Source organism: Dendrobates tinctorius, unplaced genomic scaffold (genome assembly GCF_039654945.1).
Source record: "Dendrobates tinctorius isolate UK_male_01 unplaced genomic scaffold, ASM3965494v1 ptg000374l, whole genome shotgun sequence".
Classification (NCBI taxonomy): domain Eukaryota; kingdom Metazoa; phylum Chordata; class Amphibia; order Anura; family Dendrobatidae; genus Dendrobates; species Dendrobates tinctorius.
Genome location: NW_027362040.1, coordinates 64,084 through 88,313, shown reverse-complemented (window position 1 = coordinate 88,313; position 24,230 = coordinate 64,084). Strand labels below are relative to the sequence as shown.

Below are 24,230 nucleotides of genomic sequence, written 5' to 3'. Positions count from 1 at the left end.
GGACGGCACTTACCAAGTACAGGTAAAGGAACTGCATGACTGTGTCTGTCATCTTTCTCCTGCGCCTGGCGCACGGCTCTGCTACATCCTGCACTGCACACCATCTACCAACTCTTTCATCTGCCCTGCGACTACGGCCCTACCTGTGCAGGGCTTCTACATCTTAGCTGCACCACAACATCTGTCCCAGAGAAGCGACACTGCAGCGCTGGTCAATCTGATCAGAAACCACAGGTGGTCTCACGTATCATTCACCTATAAACGTTATTCACCCCTTTGCATGGACGCCCAGGGCCATGGACCGGGTCGCCACCACCGTGACACATCCCTCTGAGACACCGGCCCGGTACCGATTAACCCCACTGCCCTGGCTGGCCACCCACACTCCATGTCAGATTCATCTTGGACTGGGGAATTCACGATTTGATTTGATAACCCAGGCATGGTATGTGAGAGCTACATGGACTAATGTGAAGTGTGGCCTGCTGCATCATTCACTTTTGGTGGGGGTGAAGGACACAAGGAAAGGGGTTCTTCCTGACCAGGAGCCAGCACTTGACAACTCAGTGCTTGCATTTTTTGAAACTTCAGAAGATGAGGGCATATTAGCTGGAGTCTGTTTCGGCAATGTAAGCCAGAACCAGTTCCTGATGCTCCGGCTTTAAAAGCGGTTAACCTACTCCCAGAAAAGGTAGCCTTCCATGCGTTCCGGAGCCAGACCATGACGCAGGCTCAACACCTCCTGCCTTAGCTGCTATTGTGCTTTTGCCACTACCAGCAGATGCACCACCACCATCAGTACCAGCAGGCCCCCCCACACCCACGTCCGCGGCCTCTTCCACCATACTTCCAAATTTTGGAGAAAATGTACCCAAAATAACATCAGATATATGGTACTGTATCAGAATCGTACAGTTCTATACAGTCAAAGGATAATTGTCAATCTCCCTATATATTTCATGAGTCACAGAGAGACGCTCATAGGCTCAGTATGGATTAGACAAGAATATAAAAAGTAGAAAAAGGGTACAGTATCATCAGATAGCAGGTATATATTATAAGTTAAACATTCTAAATCTCCGTATATATTTCAGGAGGCAGACACAGACGCTCTCAGGCTCAGTATGGATTACAACACAATATAAAAAGCCGTAAAACGGTAATGGATCTGAAGCGTACAGCTGTATACAGCGTAGGGGTCATTGTCAATCTCAGTATTTATTTCTACAGTCAGAAACAGACTCTCACTTGGTCAGCTTGGATTAGACCAGAATATAAAAAGCAGTAAATGGGTAATGTATCACAAGCGTAGAGCTGTATACAGTGTTGGGGTAATTTTTAAATCTACATATAAATTGCAGGAGTAACCCACAGACTTTCACACGCTCAGGATGGATCACACCACAATATAAAAAGAAGATCCGCAAGAAATAATCACACATGTGGGCCAATGTTCCAGGTGTCAATGATACACTTAGAGTGGTGAGTGGAGGAGGACTTCCTGGCAGAAAGGGTACAGTATCACCAGTTACCAGGTATATATAGCATAGTTTAAACATTAAAAATGTACGTCTATATATCAGGAGTAGTGTTGAGCCACCCCGCTAGTGTTCGAGTTCGGTTCAGTTCGTCGAACAGGAGGCAAGTTTGTCGAATGTTCGTCGAACGTTCGACGAACACCGTCAAACCCCATTGAAAACAATGGCAGGCAAACACAAACGCATACAAACACATAGAAAACAATTACAAAACACCTTAAAAGGTGTCCCAAAGCAGACAAAATGCTCAAAAGACACAAATAACATATGGAAAAGGGCAACTACATATAGAAAAGAGGTAAAAGGAGGAGGAGGAGACACAGATATAGGCATGTCATGCCCTTATAAAGTCAAGAAAGGCTGGAATAAAAATCTAAAATTAAAATAAAATCTAAAATTCTAAAATCGAAGACGATAATATACCGTCGGACTTCCCACCATAAATTATGCCAACTGCCGATCGGGCGGCGTTATTCCCACGACCCTCCGAACAGCGTCCATGAAGGCAAAGTGTTTGGTTTCCGAGGGCAGTATGGTTGCAAAGCTGAACCTTAAAGGAATGTCCAGAAGGGCACCACCAGGAGTGGAGCCTGCGGCTTAATTGGACTCCACACAGGCAACCTCAACCATGCCAGCCACGGAAAGGATGGACAGATTGCAAGCTTTGTCGATTCTGTGGGTGGTGGTGCATGGCCGTTTTTAGTTGTGCTAGCGATTTGTCAGCTTAATTTCGTTAACGAATGAGACCCCGGCATGCCCCCGTGGTCCGTGTCCAGCTTACTAGAGGGACACGCGAGGCTCTGGCACGCGAGATCGAGCAATAACAGGTCTGTCATGCCCTTACATGTCCGGGGCTGCATGCACGCTACACTGAAAGGACCAGCGTGTGTCGCTTACAGGTGTGGATAACCCGCTGAACCCCATTAGTGATGGGGATCTGGGATTCCAATTCTTCCCCGCGAACGAGGATTTCCCAGTAAGTGCAGGTCAACCGGAATTCCGGAATTAGGTCTAACCAGCATTCCAGAAAGAATGTGAAAAAATTAAGTGTCCAAACCACAGGTGCTGTAGTTTGCTTAACAGCTGGGCTCCTCTGCTGAGTAGCACGCAGTTCTTACATAAACAGGCGGCACAGCTAGGTTCACGGGTGGGCTCCTCTGCTGAGCAGTAGACACAGGTACTAGGCCCAAAGTATTCACAGGGCTAAATGGAGTTAAAAAATGGTTCTTACATAAACAGGCGGCACAGCTTGGTTCACGGGTGGGCTCCTCTGCTGAGTAGCAGACACAGTTACTAGGCCCAAAGTATTAACTGGGCTAAATGCAGTCAAAAAGTGGTTCTTTCATAAACAGGCGGCATAGCTAGGTTCACGGGTGGGATCTTCTGCTGAGTAGCAGACAGTGCTACAAGGCCCAAAAGGATTTTCTGGACAATATGCGGTAAAAAATTATTAGAAATACACACGGTGTAGCTCCTTGACAGGTGTACTACACCGCTGGCTACCAGACACCACTACTATGCCATGAAACTGTCTATTAACATTGAAAACCATTATTAATGTGAAAATAAAGTTACGCTTTTGGTGAACGAACCGTTCTCAAACGGAACCTCGAACAGCCGAATTTTAAGCAAAGTGTTCGAGTTCGACGAACGGCTCGAACACCGCCCAGAACAGCTCGAATTTGAACTTGGCGAACAGGTCGACTCGAACACCGCTCATCTCTAATCAGGAGGCAGACTCAGATGGTCTCAGGCCCAGTATGGATTCGACATGATTGTAGAAAGTTGAGAAAGGGTACAGTATCACCGGATAACAGGTATATATGTAGCATAGTTTACACATTAAAAATCTATGTCTATATATCAGGAGGCAGACTCAGACTGTCTCAGGCCCAGTATGGATTCGACAAGATTGAAGAACGCTGAGAGAGGGTACAGTATCACCGGATAACAGGTATATATAGCATAGTTTAAACATTAAAAATCTCCGTGTATATTTCCGGAGTCCGACAAAGACACTCACAGCCTCAGTATGGATTAGACAAGAATCTAAAAAGTAGAAAAAGGGTAATGTGTTCGAAGCGTACACCAGTATACACTGTTGGGGTATTTTTCAATCTTCATATATATTTCAGTCTCAGTAAGACAGTCCAGACTCTCTGCAAAAGGAAACGAGATGGATACAAGTACAGACGGAAAGACGAGTGATTGCCGAAATTTTGGAATTACTAATCATGGGAAAAACTCCCCGGAGAATTCTCAGAGACGATGCTGACCCTCAATTACTTTGTGTCACGGTCACGCGTGTCTGGGCGCAGGTGTTACCGCAAGGCGAACCCATAACACACGTGACCCTGGATACAGCACCTCCAGTGGGGCGAATTTAAATAATAAAACGTGCAGATGGATACACCGCCTCCACCTGGCGAATTTAGGTATTACACGTTAATAAACATTCTGGAAACCCCGCCTCCAGTACGGCGAATTTAAATAATAAGGGGGACCTGGGAAACATTAACAGTGGTGGGCCCTGCGATAGGGAAAAGGGAATTGGAGACCTCCTGAGCTCCCCTGAGCCAGTGTCCCTGCACTCCTAACGTTCCCTATGCCAGTTCCGCACCGGGCGCCGCACGCGTACCTCAACGCCCTAGCTCGCCCTGAACCTAAACCCTCACTAGGGAATAGGTCGGTGCGGAAACTAATCCCACCACTGCACTAATAACACACATGAGGGAAAGAGACAATACAGGGGGACACCACTAAGCTTTATGCTCTGTGCTTATGCTCCTGCAACAGAGCCCTCCACCTGCGTGCATCTTCCTCCTCTACCCGGATCCATCACCATAACAGGATCCTGCACCATAGTGCTGCCTAAGAGCAGAGTCCACCATCAGTTGCTGCTGCTTAGTAACAGAGTCCCAAGGATGAGTTCAGCTTCTGCCACGAAGTCAAGCATGCTTGAGTGCAGCTCAGCAGCCAAGTCCCACATGGTGAGTGCCACTCTCCATAGTAGCCACTCCACCAGACCATGCAGACACTTCCCGCTGACACCATCACTGCGACCCCACCACGCCATGCCAGCCCTTCGTCCAGACACCATAGCTGACACACGTCCCCCCTGTCTAAGCTGCGCAGGACTCCTCCTCAGCTCCATCCTTCCACCAGGCTCTCACCAACTCAGAACAATGAATGCATGAATATCACCAGCCGTGATTGCACACCCTGAGACTCCATTATAGAGCCCCACCCCTGATTCCTAATTACGTGCACATTAAGCTGAAACCTAAGGTGCGATACCACTAACCACCACCGGGGACAGTCAAGTCACCTTGGCAACTTGCCAAAAGCAAAAAAAGTTCACACAGTGCTTTTAAAACTGTCAGATCACTTCAGATCATGACACTTTGTCTGTGGAGACAGCGAAAACAGTTCTTTGTGAAGAAAGGTTTGCTGTATTGCAGTACCGTGGATCCTATCACCGTTACTCATCTCCATCAAATTGTGATCACAGCGAGAGATGTAGACATTGTCCTCACTGCCTATCATGATCTGTCAGGTAACTTTGGAGTGCAAAAGACAGAAGCCACAGGCTGTAGGCGATTCTATTGGATTGGCATGAGAGGACACATTTAAAAATGTGGGCAAGAATGTCACACGTCTGTGAGTAGGAAAACCGTGAAAGCTGATGATAAACCACCACTGCATCTCATTGTGAGTCGACGTCCATAACAAATGGAAGCCATTGATCATCTGAAGATAGAGCCCAGCAGGACAGGGCATAGCTACGTCTTAACCATCATCTATCAGTTCACCAAATTTGTATTGGCAGTCCCAATGAAGGATTTAACAGTCCAGACTGCACAGCGGTGGAGCAGGGAGAGGTAAGCATTGCAAGTGCTGGGGCCCTGAGCAAGCAGGGGGGGCCCACTCGTGGGCGGCGGTACTGGCACAGGGCCCCTCATAGTATGCCGGTGTGTCTGACGGCGGGTGTGTACCCCCACCATCAGAGACACTTGATTGTACTATGAGGGACACTGTGCCAGTGCCGTCGCCCAAAAGTGGGCCCACCCACCTGTCCAGGGCAACGGCACTTGCACGGGTGCGTGCGCCAGGAGGTGACCCCGGCCCTGGGGGGGGAGGCAGCCCAGTTAGGGAGGTTGAAAAAATGGCATATGTTGATGTTGGACATTCAGCAGCTGAAAATGGAGGAATTGGAAAAGTCCGAGGAAGAGGAGGACAAAAGCGAGCCATTTTTCTGGCAACCTACGTGTCAGCAGGGGAAGGTGGGACAAAATCTTTTGAAACCCATGCATGGTTCACTTTAATGAAGGTTAGATCATCAACATTTTGGGTCGACAGACGGGTCCTTTTTTCTGTCAGGATTGATCCAGCAGCACTGAAGACTCTTTCGGATAGCACACTAGCAGCAGGGCAAGCGAGCTCCTGTAAGGCATATTGTGCCAATTCAGGCCAGGTGTCCAGTTTACAGGCCGAATAGTCAAAGGGGAATGACCTGTGAGGGAGAACATCGATATGGGAGGAGTAGTTTGTAACCATAGTTGACAACTGCTGTCTCCTGTCACTTTCAATCGATGCAGAATTACCAGTCGTGTGAGCGGTACTTGAAAAATCAGTCCACAACATGGTCATGAAACCCCTGTGTCCAACGCCACTTCGGCTGTGTGCACCACCAACACCTCTTCCATGTTGCCCCCTACGGCTCATGGGAGAACCATCACCGCTGCTGTGTGCTGGGAATGCCTCAAACAAACGGTTTACCAGAGTTGCTTGTTTGTTAGCCAATATTAGCTCTAGGTTCTCCTGTGGTATGATGTTTTGGAATTTGCCTTTATAGCATGGATCCAGGATGCTGGCCAACCAGTAGTCGTCATCGTTCATCATTTTGGCAATGCGGGGGTCCCTGATTTAGGATCTGCAAGGCATAATCACACATGTAGGCCAATGTTCCAGGTGTCAAAGATGCACTGCGAGTGCTGGGTGGAGGAGCACTTTCTGGCAAATCAACATCCATCCAGTCATGCACAAACCCTGTACCTGACCTTGCCATGCCAACATTTTTTCTTGCCACCCTGAGAAGCATCCTCCTCTTCCTCCACCTCGTCCAGGAGAGTTCCCTGAGCAGACAATGGCTGACTGTCATCAAGGCTTCCCTCCTCCTCTTCCTCCTCGGCTGCAGACGCCTGCTCCTTAATGTGCGTCAAAGTTTGCATGAGCAGACGCATAAGTGGGATGCGCATGCTTATGATGTCGTCGTCTGCGCTTACCAGCCATGTGCATTCCTCAAAACACTGAAGGACTTTACAGAGATCTTTCGGCTTCGACCACTGCACACCAGACAACTCCATGTCTGCCTGCAAACTGCCTGCCCGTGTATCCTCCCACAAATGAATTACAGCCTGCCTCTGTTCGCACAGCCTCTGAACCATGTGCAGGGAGGAGTCCCACCTTGTTGCAACGTCGATAATTAGGCGGTGCTGCAGCTTCCGCATACGACTGGAGTGTACGGGCGACTGGCGGATGTGCGAGCACAGTCTTCGCACCTTATGGAGCAGGGGTGTTAACTCCGGATAATTATTGAGGAAGCATTGCACCACCAGGTTCAAGGTGTGAGCCAGGCAAGGTATGTGTCTGAGTTTTGAAAGGGCTATGGCTGCCACAAAATCCCGGCCGTTATCACTAACTACCTTGCCTGCCTCAAGATGTAGACTGCCCAGCCATGACTCAGTTTGTCGACGCAAGTAGTCGGCCAGTACCTCCGCGGTGTGTCTGTTGTCGCCCAAACACATCATCTTCAACACAGCCTGCTGACGCTTACCACTAACTGTTCGATAGTGGGACACCTCGTGTGCAACACTGGCAGCTGCGGATGGAGTGCTCGTGCGACTGCACTCTGTGGACGAGCTTTCACTTCTGGAGGAGGAGGAGGAGGGTCAAACGCCTACAGCCAACTGTTTCCTATACCGTGGGCTAGGCAACACTGTCCCACCGCCGCTGTCCCCTGTGGACCCTGCATCCACCACATCACAGTGCGCAGTGATGGACACGTAACGGCCCTGGCCATGCCTCCTGGACCATGCATCTGTTGTGAGATGCACCTTTCCACTCACTGATTGCTTGAGTGCATGGACAATGCGGTCTTTCACATGCAGGTGGAGGGCTGGGATGGTTTTTCAAGAAAAGAAGTGCCGACTGGGTAGGTCATAGCGTGGTACTGCGTAGGACATGAGCTCGCGGAAAGCTTCGCTTTCAACCAACCGGTAGGGCATCATCTCTAACGAGATTAGTTTGGAAATGTGGGCATTCAAACACTGTGTACGCGGATGAGAGGATGAGTACTTTCTTGTCCTACTGAGAGTCTCTGGTAGGGTGAGCTGGACTTGAGAGCTGCATATGGTGGAACTAGCGGTGGACATGGTGGACTGAGAGTAGGTTGGTGATGGTGGTCTTGCTGATGGCCTAGATTCAGTCTTTCGTAACAATAACATTGTGATTCCCTGACTGCTTTGGCCTTGCGACGACACTTCAACATTTGCTGCTGGTGGTGTGCTAACCGGTGGGCTTACAGTGGGGGGAGCGATGTAGCATTGCTGACTACCTTCATTCGGAGCAGGTGCACATGTGGTACATGAGGTTTGGTAGTCTGTCCACGCTTGCAGGTGCATGGTGGTTAAATGTCTAAGCATGCAACCGGTATTCAAATTTCTCAGATTTTTTCCTCGGCTAAAGGTCTTTGCGCACTTCTTACAGATAACCTTTGCCTGATCATTAGGATTTTGTTCAAAAAAGTGCCACACTGCACTCTTCCTACTATGGAAGACATTTTGAGGCCTTGCACGCTTTGCTAATTTGACCGTCTGGCCAAGCTGTCCTGCAACTCTTTGGGTTTTTGTAAACCGTTTTTGGACTGCTACGGGCCTGCCAGATAACAGCCGTTGCAATGTCGATGCCTGCTGCAGATCCTCCTCCTCCTCTTCTGAGCTATTGGCAGCTGCACCCTCTTCCCCAATGGATGCCATTCTGGGTAAACAACTGGGTCATCCATCACCTCTTCAATTTCATGTGCACCTTCCTCTGTGTCACCGTGTAAGGTGGTATAGTATGCGGGAAGGGGCACCTGAGTTTCATCAGGGTCAGATTCTGGCTCAGTACACTGTGAGGACAATGTAGTGCTCTGAGTGAATGTACCAGCAGAAAAATCTAGCAGTGGCTGTGCATCAGTGCACTCCATATCAGATTCATCTTGGACTGGGGAATTCACGATTTGACTAGATAACCCAGGCATGGTATGTGAAAAGAGCTCCATGGAGTAATCTGTAGTGTGGCCTGCCGCCTCCTTCACTTTTGGTAGGGGTGAAGGACACAAGGAAAGGTGTTGTTCCTGACCAGGAGCCTCCACTGACGACTCAGTGCTTTTATTTTTCGAAACTTCAGAAGGGGAGGTAATAGAGCTGGAGGCTGTGTCAGCAATGTAAGCCAAAACTTGTTCATGAAGCTCCGGCTTTAAAAGTGGTTTACCTACTCCTAGAAAAGGGAGCCTTCGAGGCCTTGTGGAGCCAGACGATGACACAGGCTCAACACCTCCTGCCTTAGGTGCTATTGTGCTTTTGCCACTACCAGCAGATGCACGTCCACCCCCACCACCATCAGTACCAGCTGGCAACCCCCGCCCACTTCCACGGCCTCTTCCACCATACTTCCTCATTTTTGGAAAAATGTACCCAAAATACCACCAGCTATATGGTACTGTAAAACAAGGTACAAGGTGTATATAGTATTGGGGAGAATTTGAATCTCGCTAGAAATTTTAGGAGGCTGAACTATTATCTCAGGCCCAATATAGATTACACCTCAGTTTATCAGGCTGAAATTGGCTGGTGTATGACAAAGTACAAGGTGTATATAGTATTGGGGAGAATTTGAATCTCCCTAGAGATTTTAGGAGGCTGAACTACTATCTCAGGCCCACTATAGATTACACCTCAATTTAACAGGCTGAAATTGGCTGGTGTATGACAAAGTACAAGGTGTATATAGTATTGGGGAGAATTTGAATCTGCCTAGAGAATTTAGGAGGCTGACAATGATGCTCTCAGTCCAAGTATGGCAGCAGGCAGCCTAATAAGCAGGACTGCTGCACACAAAAGTGTCGGAAAAATGAACGCTCGGTAACTGTGCAGAAAAGAGGAGGAAAAGTATTTTTGCTTTTAAAAAAGCAGTTTGCACAGCAGTGTGCAAACAGCAATGCAGCTATCAGGGAGCCTTGTAAGCAGCCTAATAACCAACAGAGCTGATGCACAAAAAATAGAGCCTCCCCTGTCACTGCACACAAACTGTTGTGTTGTACAGTGGAAATCGCTAACAGCAGAAGCAGTTTTTTTGTTCTTCTTCCCTCCCTAACGCTCTCCCTTATTCAGAATCAGCAGCTGCAACCTCTCCCTAATGCTAATATCGGCAGAAGTAAGATGGCGGTCGGCGTGCGCACTCTTTTATAGCCCCTGTGACGCCACACAAAGCAAGCCAATCACTTGCATGCCCTTCTCAAAGATGGTGGTGACTGATGCCCATGTCATCGCGTTGCCCACAGTGTGCGTCCTCCTTCATTGGCTGAAAAAGGGAGCTGGAAGCATCATTTGAAACACGACTTTGGAGCTTTGGTCGCCGACTTCGTGGCCGACCTCACACTATGGTCGGGTTTCGTATTATGAAACCCGACTTCAGCAAAAGTCGGCGACTTATGAATTTGACCGACCCTTTTCGCTCAACTCTACCCCCGAGAGATCCATTCATGGTAATGAGGCAGCAGAGTTACTCTTGAGTCATTCTGGCCTCTATTCAGTGATGTCATTCTTTTCAGAAGTGAACAAAACTGTAACCGACATCACTTTTATGCAATCCTAAAGAGACAGACACCGCCAGATCACAGGTCAGACGGCGTCCACAATGCCTCCATATGGCTCATTATAGGGAATCTTCTGCCAAAAGTTCTGTATTTCAGAGATTTACAAGGAAACTCTGGTGTAAGTGCTCAGAGTAGAGTGCAGGATAAATGTGTGCCGAGCCTTACTGCAATCTTTGGGAGGCAGAATGAAAAAATAAACAGTAGGTGAAGAATTGGTTTTATTTATTTTTTACACAGCTCCTCGTGCGGTATAAGTGATTAGGCGCCTTTATTTTTCGGGTCGGTGTGATTTCCAGATTACCAGATTTATATCTGGTTTTTGAGATTGACTGCTGTCACACCCTAAAAGACTCTTTTTTTGCAAAAAATAGTTTTTGCATCACCATATTTTGAGAGCTATAATTTATCCATAACTTGGCCCACAGAGTCATGTGAGGACTTGTTTTTTTGCAGGACGAGTTGACGTTTTTATTGGTACCATTTTCAGGCACATGACATTTTTTGATTGATTACCATACCGATTTTTGGAAGGCAGAATGAAACAAAACCAGCAATTCAGGAATTTTTTTTCGGTGGGACTTTAAGCTGTGTGTGCAGTCTTATTGTTTGGGTCAGTACGATTACAGTGATACTTCATTTCTATTTTTTGTATGTTTTGGCGCATTTACATAATAAAAACTATATTATAGAAAAAAAATATATTATTTTTGCATCGCTTTATTCTGATAGCTATAACTATTTTATTTTTCCGCTGATGAAGCTGTATGGGGCTTATTGTTTGCGGGACTAGATGACGTTTTCAGCTGTAAAATGTTTATTTATATCTGTCTTTTTGATCGTGTTTTATTCCACTTTTTGTTCAGTGGTATGATGATAAAGCATGGTTTTTTGCCTTTTTTTATTTATTTTTTTAATAGTGTTCACTAAAGGGGTTAACCAGTGGGACAGTTCAATGCAGGTGCGGCAATACCAAATATGTGTACTTTTATTGTTTTGTTTTGTTTTATTTTTTTCATACAAATATTTATTTATGGATACAATATCTTTTGTTTTTTTATTATTTTTTTTAAATATTTTTACAATTATTTAAAAAAAATTATACTTTTTTTTACTTTGTCCCACTATCATTTTTTGTAGGCTGATTGCTTCTACAACACGGGGATGCAGAAGCATCACCATGCTGTATAAACTGTCAGCTCTGCACTGACAGGGAAAGTTGTTGATCATGCCCTGCACATGATCAGCAAGTTTCCTAGCTCTGGTGACCCGGATCCATACAAGTACAATCCGATTTTTCACACCTAGCATCTGATTTAGGCCGGGGTCACACTGGCGAGGAATACGGCCGAGTGAGAGGCGCTAAAAGCACGCATTAGACACGGACCAATGATTCTCTATGGGGTCCCTCGCACCAGCCGTATATTTCTCATCCGTATTCTACGCTCCGTGCCAATCGCAGCATGCTGCGATTGTCAGCGTACTACGGCCGTAGTACGCCAATGCAAGTCTATGGGTGCGCAAAAAATACGGATTACACACGGACAACACATGTGACTTGCGACAAATACACACCCGGTGTCTTTTAGCAAAGCTGGCAATTCAGTGCGCTATACAGTAAACTCACACTGACAGGTTTAATAAAGAAATGAAAGAATAGATATAGACACATAGAATACACACATATATATATATGTATTCTATGTGTCTATATCTATTCTTTGGTTTGTGTTAGAAACCCTGTCATAGGGCTCCATTATATGTCCATTTTGCAAGCCTGCGAGAAAATCTCGCCATACGGATGCCATACGGATTACATACAGATGCTTACATGCGAAAAATACGCGACCACACCTTGCTTACGGATGACATACGGAGCACTGTTTAGGGGCCATTCATCCGTATTACGCATGTAAAATACTGACCGTATTTTGTGTCGGTTAGTGTGACCCCGGCCTTACATCCAAATGCAGTGAGATTGCTGTTGGACTGCAATGCGATTTTAACATGAGCTTTTACATAGAGCAATTCTCTAAGCCATTTACACATCATTTTCAAAGGAAGTAATAAGTAAAAGCCGACAATTCATTCACGTGCTGTGTACATTATAATCACAGAGTGACAGATTAGAATAGATAGAATAGATATATACACATAGGATAGGTAGATATATAAATGTCAGTGACACACACATATATACTGTATATATATATTACTTAGATTAAAAAAAGCTGGAAATTCATCATATATACTGTATGTGTGTGTCACTGACATCTATATATCTATCTATTCTATGTGTATTTACTGCATGTAATCCATCTCTTCTATCCTGTCAGCTCCTGCTGTGATTTTACAGTACACGGCACATGAATTGCCAGCTTTTCTCTATGTAATATATATACAAACATATGTGTGTGTCACTGACATCTATATATTCTATGTGTATATATCTATTCTATCTATTCTAACCTGTCAGTGTGATTTTACTTTAGGCGGCACATGAATTGCCGGCTTTTCAAAGGACATCGGTGGGTAAATATCGGACAGCACTCGCATGGTCCGAGTGCTGAGCGATTTTTTTTTCTCGCACCCATAGGCTTGCATTGGCGGCGAGTCTCGGCCGAGTCTTGGTGCCAATCGCAGCATGCTGCGATTTTACACACATGCTGAATACGCCCTAGAAAATAACGCTGATGTGAGCTGCCCCATAGATTAACACTAGGCCGAGTGCTATGCGATGTTTTCTCGCATAGCACTCGGCCATATTCTATGGTAGTGTGACTCCGACCTCAGGATTTTCCAGTACCGGTGACGAGACCAAGCAGTTATGTGACCTCAAATGTGTGACATGCATTCTTCCGACTAGACGTGCACTGTGTTTCTCAGTTACAAGTGTGTTGCACATTTCTGGTATATGGCAGGGAGTATGCATTTCGCACAATTGCAGTCACATGACAGCTCGGTCTCGCTGCTGGCACTGAAGAATCCAGTGTGCGATGTGACGCTTCACAAGCCTGCAGTCACAGAGTCACATAGAGCGACTAAAAATTCTGGACAACCCCTTTACAGGGATGTTTCCCCATTTTTACATCTTAGACTGGCCACATCGTGATAAAGAAGCTGAAGATCCAATTAAAGCATTCTTTTTAAAATTTTTCTTCTCCATCGTGGGAATGTTACCTTACATGTCAATCCCCGCACTTGGTCCTCATTCAGATGTCAATGATTTTTCACGTACTCATAAATGGTCCAAGTTTAATTAGTGTTTCAGTTTTTAAAAAACACATTTATGTAGTAGACTCACCAAACCCTGACTAATGCACTAGCAGGATGCAGCAGACCTCCATTGATAAAGGCTGGGGCAGCACAGGTGCAAACCACTGATGAAGACAGCCAGTAAGGGTACCGTTACACCTAGCGATGCACCAGCGATCCCGACCAGCGATATGACGCGGTCAGGATCGCTGGTGCATCGCTAGGTGGTCGCTAGTGAACTGCCACACAGGCAGATCTCACCAGCGACATTGCTGGGGACGGGGATCGCTACTTACCTGTCAGACGCGGCGATCCTGCGTCCTCCCGCCCGGCTCCACGCGTCGCTCGTCTCCACAGCAGGAAGCGCCGCAGGAAGTGGCCGACAAGGAATGGTCCAGCAGCTTCTCGCGCGATCAGCGATAACCAGCGGGGGAGCCGGTCGGCTGTAAGTATCACATGCAGCGATATCGCTAGCAATATCGCTGCAACGTCACAAAATCGGTGACTTTACAGCAATATTGCTAGCGATATCGCAGTGTGTAACGGGGGCTTAACCCAAGATGGTCTGGCTGCCTAGTGGAAAAAATGCACACAAATAGGGCTTGCATAGGACATCAGTCACACAGATAAGTGTGGTGCAAAGTGTCTGAACAGCCTATTAAGGGCAGTTTCACACGTCAGTGTCTCCGGTATGTGTAGTGACAGTTTTCTCACGTACTGGAGACACTGAGACACGTAGACACATTCTCATGAATGTGTCTATGCAGATGTCAGCGTGTTTTCACGGACCATGTGTCCGTGTTCAAAACACGCTGACATGTCCGTTTTTGTGCAACAGCACGGATCACACGGACCCATACAAGTCAATGCTGTCCGTGTGCGATCCGTGTGCGTTTTTAAAAGTCAAAGGGTTAACATTAAAATAATTTTTCAAAAACATGGACACGGACACCCGGACAGCATACGGACAGCACACGGATGGTACACACGGACATACGGATAGTACACGGATGTCACACAGATGACCTCCGTATGCACACGGACACACGGACACGGATAGCTCCGGTACCGGTTTTTCCGGTACCGGAAATATCTGGACGTGTGAAACTGCCCCAATGACGCCCATAGTATTAGCAGTCGGGCTGCTCAGCACTATATATATGCATCACACAGAAAAAAACAAGCCAACATAAAGAGGCCTAGCTGCATCCTGCAAAAATAATAAAAAGTGCAAAAAAATAAAAAGATATGGGGTATTAGTTACTATTTTGGCCAAAGCAGATAGGCTCGCAACCCAACGTCAAGGGTCCCCAAATTAAGCATGATTTAGTGTTTTTTTCCTCTGTGTGCACGTGGAGCTCTTTTTTTCCCCTGCCTGATCTGCATGTTCAGCTAAGTGATTATTTTGCTAATCTGGTTGTGTCTTTTTTTGCTTTGCTGCTAGGGTTCAACGTGCTCCCTGCTGGGGGCTGAGCTGGGCCCTGCTTCATATGTTGCAGCTTGTTCAGTTCCCTGTTATGTTAGTATCTTTTTGCTTGCTGCCAGTTTATACCAGCGTGCTGATCTAGCGGGGGTGAGATCGTGTGATCTCAGGTTTTTTTTGTATATCAGAAGTGTTGGACTTTTTCAGGGTTTTGTGCATGATTGCAGACAGTATCTTTTTCTGTCCTGTCCTGTCTAGACAGCTTGGGCCCCACGGTTTGCTCAGTCTGTTCTCTGCCTGTGCTTATGTCTCATCTTGTCTCACCAACAATATATGTTTGGGGGCTGTCTATTCCTTTTGGGATCTGCTCCGGGGCAGTTTAGATTTCATCTTTCTGTCTTTACTCTTAGTTAGTCCTCCAGCTGTGACGAAGCGTCTAGGGCATCGTAGGAACGCTCCATGGCTACTGCTAGTTGTGCGGATAGGATCAGGGGTCTGCAATCCGCTTAGTTACCAACCTCTCTGGTATTCTGGTGGCGTAGCCTGTTCCTGCCATCCTCCTCGGTCACCCATTCATAACAGTAGACCCAGGATCCTTCTTGGGGATGGTCACGCTGAGCTGCTGCCCAACTGCACTGCTCTCCGCCTGTGGCCCCTTACTGCCTTTGCAGCTTTATCCTCACAGCTAGCAATCTGTCTGGACTCACTACTGCATGCATCCTGCCCTGGGCAAGGCTGCCTGGGCTCTGCCCTCTCATCAGGAAGTGTCCTGACTATATCCCTGGCTCTGCACTGCACTGCCCTGTAACAACTCCCAGCTGCTAAACCCCTATGCTAACTAACACTCCTATCTATTCTATTCTCTATCTCTAATGTGCACCCCTCTATTCTAATCCCCCTATCGTCCTATACTAAGATCCTATACTAACCCTAAGCCTATACATACAGTACCTGACACACATGACATTACAGTACATAAACATTGCATTTCACACCCGCCACCTCCTTACACTAAGGGTCCCGTTTCACTTAGCGATGCACCAGCGATCCTGACAACGATACGACCTGGTAGGGATCGCTGGTGCGTCGCTAAACGATCGCTAATGAGCTGCCAAACAGGCAGATCTCTTCAACGACGCAACGATCCAGCGAACAAACACAGCGATGCGCGCTGGGCCAGCGGGACGCCGGCGACGAAAAATGGTCCAGGACATTTCTGCATGATCAGCAATATCCAGCAGGGGGGCCGGTCGCTGCTGCGTTTCACATGTAGCGAGATCGCAGGCGAGATCGCTGTTGCGTCACAAAATCAGTGACGCATTAACGACCTCACTAGCGATCTCACTATGTGAGACGGGACCTTTAGGAGAACCTATGACTGCTGTTTTTTGGCACAAGGTTAGAGGAGGTTAGACTTTTATATAGCTGGGAAATTTGCATCACCAGGCCTTTCCTAACAATGATAGTCATAGTTAGCCATAACCTCAGCAGGCTAATTAAGGTCGGAAACCTTTGTCAACGTTATCTGAGCACACATCTCCACAAAACTATTGCAACAACCCAATTTCCTTTTTGTAATTTTTCAAAGGTAAAAGATGAAAATATTTATATATTTTTTGCCTAAGGAGGAAATGTGTCATCTCTAAGTTTAGGCTTTTTAGATATTATTTCATCTTCAAGTTGCTTAACTATTCACAATAACAGTAATTTTGACCCGGGATTGGATACAGTCCTAGGATACTTCAGAGCGTTATACACATCTTTTCAGGGCAATTGTAATTCTTGTGGTTGATGGCTAAATCAAATCACAGAAGATTGCAAATTTGCATTTCCAAAGATTTGCTCATCTCTACTGATTGATTACCTGCTTTGCATCACTAGGACACATGAAAAGGACATAGAAATGCAGTGTGTTTTCCCATGAAATTAGACTGCAGTTAATTTCTTTTTTTGCTTTTTTTAAGACTCCTGATTACCAAACAAAGAAGATTGAAACCAAACAACTTAGAAACAAACTGTTTCATATCAAAAGGATGGTGAATGACTATGACAAAGGAAGGGGCTGATGAACACGCGCAAAGATGCAATGTCAGAAGACAGCCACTAGAGGGCATCCAACACTGGCATTATAATTACAACATCTAAAAGGCAATTGTATTGGGAAATGTCTATATGTAATAATGTTTTTGCAGCTTTAAAGTAGTAGTTTTTAAAGAAAAAAAAATGGAACAGTTGGAGACTAATTTCATCCCATTGGAAGGTTCTAAAGATATCTTCCTCTGGCCATGGTACTTTGGGAGTGTATTTGCAATACCATAACTACTGATTGTATCCTTATAAACCAATATATTATCCCCTATTTCTTGACATTCCTTCAATGTCTGCAGAAGTGTCTGTGACTTACGTTGTGTACATTTAATAAATCAGGTTATTTTTTATGTAAAAGTTGCTTAGATGATATTTAACAGCTGTGTCTCGTGAAAACATCGCTAGCATCTCAGGTTCTAGCATGTTGGAAAGTTTGTCAGAAGCCTTGCAAAACATGTACGGTATTTTGTATAAATATACTAGTAGTTCTTTTAAAGAAAAATTGGAACTTTCTATTGAAAAAAGTACACTGAATGCTAATGAAGAATACATATAGTTTTATACATATAGAATAGTTAAATCAGTTATTATTAGATTTAAAAAGGAGCTATCATGAGGTCAAACGTGGCCAGTGTTTGCTCTTATTTTATTCCAGCTGCTTCCCTGAGTATTATATTTTTACATTCCATTATATGGTTCCAGAGATATGGGCCTTTTTAGTTAGTCCAAATATCTAAAAGGAATCTGTCAGTAGGATCAACCCTCCTAAGCCATCTATATGGGCATGTAGATCATAGGAAGCAGAATAACAGCATACCTTGATTTCTGTGATCCAGAGAAATCCACGTTTTTCAGACATTTAAATAAGCTGTTCAGGACTATGTGCTGGACACTGATCTGCAGGAGAATCCAAATATTATCATAAATGAAAGGGAGAGTTACCAGTGTGAGACATGTAATAACTGACACTCTGCTCTCATGATCACACACATCTCTGCAGTGAGATCAGAACTAACACAGTAGAGCAGAGACCAATATCTAGATCAGGAGACCAGTCTGTCAGTAATTACATGTCACACTGGTAATGCCCTCTTTAATTTAAAATAAGTTCTGGAGGCAGACTCTCTGGGAGATTTATCTCAGGCCCATAGATCTTACCAGATCGTTTACTTCAGAAAAATGTGGATTTCGCTTGAATAAGAAATCAAATAGCCAAACTCAAGGTATCACTTTAATCAGCTTCTTATGACATACATGTCCATATAGACAGCTTAGGAGGGTTGACTTACTGACAGATTCCCTTTAAGATCTTTACAAAAGGGGTGTGGTTCATAAGACAATAATACAGAGCAACCAAAAGACACGCCACCATGGAAAGACCATAAAAACTAATATCAAATAAAAAAGGTCCATATCTCTGGAACCGTATGGTGGAATAGCACATATACACTGCTCAAAAAAATAATGGGCACACGAAAATAGCACATCCTAGATATCACTGAATGAAATATTCAGGTTGCAAACCTTTATTCACTGCATAGTGGAATACATTGAGAACAATAAAAATGATCAATGTAAATCAAAATTAATTTCCCATGGAGGTCAGGATATGGAATGATGCTCAAAATCAAAGTGGAAAATCAAATTTCAGGCTGATCCAACTTCAGTAGAAATGCCTTAAGACAAGGAAATGATGCTCAGTAGTGTGTGTGGCCTCCACATGCCTGTATGACCTCCCTACAACACCTGGGCATGCTCCTGATGAGGTGGCGGAGGGTTTCCTGAGGGATCTCCTCCCAGACCTGGATTAAAGCATCTGTCAACTCCTGGAAAGTCTGCGATGCAACTTGGCATTGGTGGATGGAAAGAGAAATGATGTCCCAGATATGCGCGATAGAATTCAAGTCTGGGGAACAGGCAGGCCACTCTATAGCATCAATGTCTTAATCGTGCAGGAACTGCTGACACGCTTCTGCGATGTGAGGCCTAGCATTGTCATGCATAAGAAGGAACCCAGGGTCCACTGCACCTGCATATGGTCTAACAGTGGGCCTGAAACCTCCTGGTACCTAATGGCAGTCAAGGTACCTCTGGGTAGAACATGGTGGGCTGTGCAACCCTCCAAAGAAATGCCTCTCCACACCATTACTGACCCATTGCCAAACCAGTCATGCTGAAGAATGTTGCAGGCAGCAGAATGTTCTTCATTGTGTCTCCAGACTCTGTCATGTCTGTTACATGTGCTCAGTGTGAACCTGCTCTCAACCGTGAAAAGCACAGCCAATCTCAAATCTGCCAATCTTGGTGTTCTCTGGTAAATGCCAAATGCCCTGCATGGTGTTTGACTGTAAGCACTCATACTACCCTCTGGCCCTCATACCACAGTCATGGAGTCTGTTTCTGACAGTTTGAGCAGACACATGAATGTTAGTGGCTTGCTGAAGGTCATTTTGCTGGGCTCTGCCACTGCTCCTCCTTGCGGTCCTGCTGCTAGGTTGTTGCTCTCCTATGGCCCCCTCCACATCTCCTGGTACCTGCTCCATGCTCTGGACACTGTGCTGGCAGACACAGCTACCCTTCTTGCCAAAGCTCGCAATGATGTGCCATCCTGGGTGAGCTACACTACCTGAGCAACTTCTGTTGGTTGTAAACACCGCCTCATGCTACTGTACAGTACATCTAGGGGTGAGAGCAATGACAAAATGCAAAGGTGACCAAAACAAAAGCCAAAAATGATGAGTACAGAGCAATGGTCTATGGTCTCCCCTGCAGAACCAATCCTTTATAGGGGTTGCCTTGCTAATTACCTATCATTTCTACCTCTTGTATGTTCCATTTGCACAACAGCAGGAGAAATTGATTCACAATCGGTGACATGTTGATTTCACAGAAGTGTTACTGACGTGTTGTTTAAGTGTTCCCTTTATTTTTTTAGCAGTGTATGTGTCACCAGTGATGCAACAACCACTTTTAAAAAAACACATTTAGCTGAAAAGAGTCTTCAAAACATGGTTTATATGATAGATAGAGACAGAAAAACATAAAGTTTAAATCCTACCTGGCTTCCTTTCCTTCCCTTCTGCTCTAAAACAAACTGGTTACTACGAACAGGCTGCTTAGCAGCTTCATTAAAAAGTCTGTCAATACAAAGTTTGTCCAAAGCAGCCAGTCTTTGTTCCATGATATTTCTGTCAAGGTTGAATGGCTCTGTGTTGTCAGAAGACAGGGAAAGCCAGCAGCATTTTTCCAATTAAAGATTTTTTCAAAAATACATTTAGGGCATGTTCACACTGAGTCTTTTTCCAGAAGTCAAAAACGTCCTTTTTTCATGTGGGAGATGCTTAAAAAAGATGTCTGGTCCAAATTGATAAATCTGCAGTCACTCTGTGTGACTGCAGGCTCATAATTCCCCCCCCCAGCATAGACACTGTACGCTATGGGAAGTCACCGCTTTCTGACCTTGGACCGGAGGGTATGTATGTGTTCTACATACTCTTAAACAGTGGGTGTGGGCTCACTCCATACACTAGTGACGTGGCCGTCCAGTGGGCGTGGCCGACTAGAGGACTACTTTGGTATCTTTTTTGTGCCAGCATTTTTGGGGCGTCCTTTACAGAATTCCTTAAGCAATTAATTCAATTGCTTTCGTTTTTATAAGCCAAGGCTTACAAAAATGCTCAGAGAGACACCCAGTCTTGTTAGACTTCCCACTGACATCCATTGTAAATTATGGAACTTCTCCCTAGTCGAAAAAGGAATTAGAATCTAGATGTCACTTATTACAAACAACCGGCATCTCAGAAAGCATTAACCACTTAAAGGAAATCTGTCACCCCATTTTAGCCCTATCAGCACCGCCATCAGGGGCTTATCTACAGCATTCTGTAATGCTGTAGATAATCCCCTGATGTAACCTGAAAGATAAGAAAAGAGTTAGAATATACTCACCCCAGCATTCGGTCCGGTCCAATGGGTGTCGCCGTCCCGTTCGGCGCCTACCATCTTCATACGATGATGTCCTCCTCCTTGCTTCTCCCTCGGCTCCTGCGCATGCGTACTTTATCTGCCCTGTTGAGGGCAGAGCAGAGTACTGCAGTCCGCAGGCGCCGGACCTCTCTGACCTTTCCCGGCACCTGCGCAGGAGCCGAGGGAGAAGCAAGGAGGAGGATATCATCGTATGAAGATGGAAGGCGCCGGACCGGACCACGACACCCACCGCACCCTACCCCACCCCCCGGTGAGTATAATCTAACTTGCTTTACTTCTTTTTCAGGTTACATTGGGGGCTTTTCTACAGCATTACAGAATGCTGTAGATAAGCCACTGAAGGCGGTGGCCGCAGCTTATAGCTCTAAATTGGGGTGACAGATTCCCTTTAAAAGACGCGCCAAAGCTTAAACATATGAACAACAAGTCGTTTTTCCATACAAATTAATAGGGCACATCTTTCTCTGAGGACAGTTTTCACCTTTTTTTGGAGCGGCTCTGCTCTGTAAAATAGACAGTGTGAACATTCCGTTAAGTGTAGAAACTTTGCTTGCACCCAGTCACTCCAGGTAACTACCAACCCCTACTCTTTCTGTGCTTGGTTTTCTCCTCTGCATTGGATTCCAGCAAGGAGAAAAACAATGATTCATAACGTTTCTCTCCTTACTCTCCTGGGAACAATTCCAATTTTTGGAAAAAATATGGTTGTAAAATATACATGAGGATATGATCCTTAGGCCATGTGCACACTATCAGTATTTGGTGAGTTTTTTACCCCAGTATTTGTAAGCCAAAACCAGGAGTGGAACAGTCAGAGGAAAAGCATAATAGAAACATTTGCACCACTTCCGTATTTATCACCCACTCCTGGTTTTGGCTTACAAATACTGGGGTAAAAAACTCACCAAATGCTGGATGTGTGCGTGTGGCCTTACAACATATTAGAAAGAGTGCTTTGATGTCTTATACTGTAAATAATAAATCATTAGTTATTTTTTAACATGACTTTTTGCAAATATGCAAATCAATCCAATATATCTTATTGCCACATTCAATTTGTATTATCTTAGCTATGCCATTCATTTCTGACTTTAGTATATCGCGATCACTCTCTGTAAGAGAACATGGAATAAGGCTCCATGAGCTTGGTAATGAATTTGACCCATTTGTTGCACGGATCTCAATAATAGGGCTCCGCCAGCTTCAGAAATCCCATACAGATGAATGGAGAGCCGCACATGTGCTGCCGCCTTTTCGCTGACAGTGGAGCACGATGGTGGTCAGTTCTCACGGTGCAGTTTCCAGGGGTGGGATCGGAGTCCATCTTTGTTATGCCATAAGTGTATAATACAAGTCACCTCTCCATTATAAAATCACACTATAAATATTAATCTGCTACTTTTGTTGCTCATGTGTTCCCCTATATTATCTGGAATGATACTCTACGATGCTATGGCTGGGTTATTGTGTATAAACCTGTTCGGATAACTCTGTATACAATTTTTGTGTCTTTCTGTGCCTGTATACCATATGTCATGCCTAAATCTGTCCTTTTGTAACTTTTTGAAAAGGTATTTTAATAAATCCGGTAATTTGCACAATTTGTATGTCTACTTATTCTGTGTGTTTGTATGGAACAAAGAAGGGATTTTGGTTCTTGTGATTGCTGGATTTTAGATGTGGGATTTTGGAGCCATAATTAAAAAGCAAATCTTTGGAAATATTAGGATGTTCTGAGAATACATTATGTCTTATTAGTGCTTACGATGTGTATATATTATTCAAAATAGGAGCTGATCCTAGTTCTGCTCAGTACACCGCTTACATCCATATGCGCTATACCTGGCAAGAGTTGATCAGTAGGGGGGTTCTTGGTGACGGACTATCTTAAAGAAAGGCCATCAATATCATATTATTGGAAAACAGCTTTTGGTGGATGTCATTCCCATTTTACAAAATATCAGCTATCCCTAGGACTGCTGGGACCTGCATGAGCTCCAAGAACAGGGCTCTGCAGAGTCCCATCTGAATAGAGTGGTAGGCAGCCATGCACACCACAGCTCCAGACATTGTGTAGGGGACTACAGAGATTGATCGCTTGGCTTTTATTTTAGCAGTCCTATATACACTGCTCAAAAAAATAAAGGGAACACTAAAATAAAACATCCTAGATATCTCTGAATGAAATATTCCAGTTGCAGATTTTTATTCATTACTTAGTGGAATGTGTTGAGAAAAATAAAACATAAAAATGATCAATGTAAATCAGAATGAATATCCCATGGAGGTCTGGATTTGGAATGATACTCCAAATCAAAGTGAACTATCCTCAGTGGATTTTTAGATTGTTTTTATTCGTGTGTGTATTTTTTGGTCTTGTAATAAAATGTTGTATCTTATTCTGGTGCTCCCATGGCCCTGTGCATGTACTTTTTCTTTCTTTTTCTGTTTTCATGTCTTTTTGACATGTATCAGATGATCCCTGCATAATTACAATTATATTGCCAGTTGATGGTGCCCGTTTATATTTTTGTTCATTGGATGGTCTCCTGAGGGATCTCCTCCCAGACCTGGAATAAAGCATCAGTCACCTCCTGGACAGTCTGTGGTGCAACGTGTCATTGGTGGATGGAGCGAGATATGATGTCCCAGATGTGCTCAATTGGATTCAGGTCTGGGGAACGGGCAGGCTAGTCCATAGGATCAATGCCTCCCTCATACAGGAACTGTTGACACACTTCAGCCACATGAGACAAAGCATTGTCAAGCATCAGAAGGAACCCAGGGCCCAGTGCACCAGCATATATTCTCACAATGGGTCAGAGGATCTCATCCTAGTTTCTAATGGCAGTCAGGGTACCTCTGGTGAGCACATTGAGGGCTGTGTGGCCCTCCAAAGAAATGCCTCCCCACACCATTACTGACCTACTTACAAACCGGTCATGCTGGAGGATGTTTCAGGCAGCAGAACGTTCTCCACATATCTAGACTCTGTCCCATGTGCTTATTGTGAATCTGCTTT

General features: G+C 45.1%; 1 protein-coding gene across 3 annotated transcripts in view; it reads left to right on the top strand.

The window, feature by feature from the left end:
• LOC141075826 (occludin-like) overlaps window positions 1–22,811 on the top strand; it is an 86,973-nt gene extending 64,162 nt beyond the window's left edge. For all 3 annotated transcript variants that reach the window (XM_073562969.1, XM_073562967.1, XM_073562968.1), the window contains exon 8: window positions 17,098–22,811. In XM_073562969.1, coding sequence (XP_073419070.1) covers window positions 17,098–17,199 — 102 coding nt within the window. In that variant the 3' untranslated portion in view covers window positions 17,200–22,811. The remainder of the gene's footprint in view (window positions 1–17,097) is intronic.
• The last annotated feature ends 1,419 nt before the right edge of the window (window positions 22,812–24,230 follow it).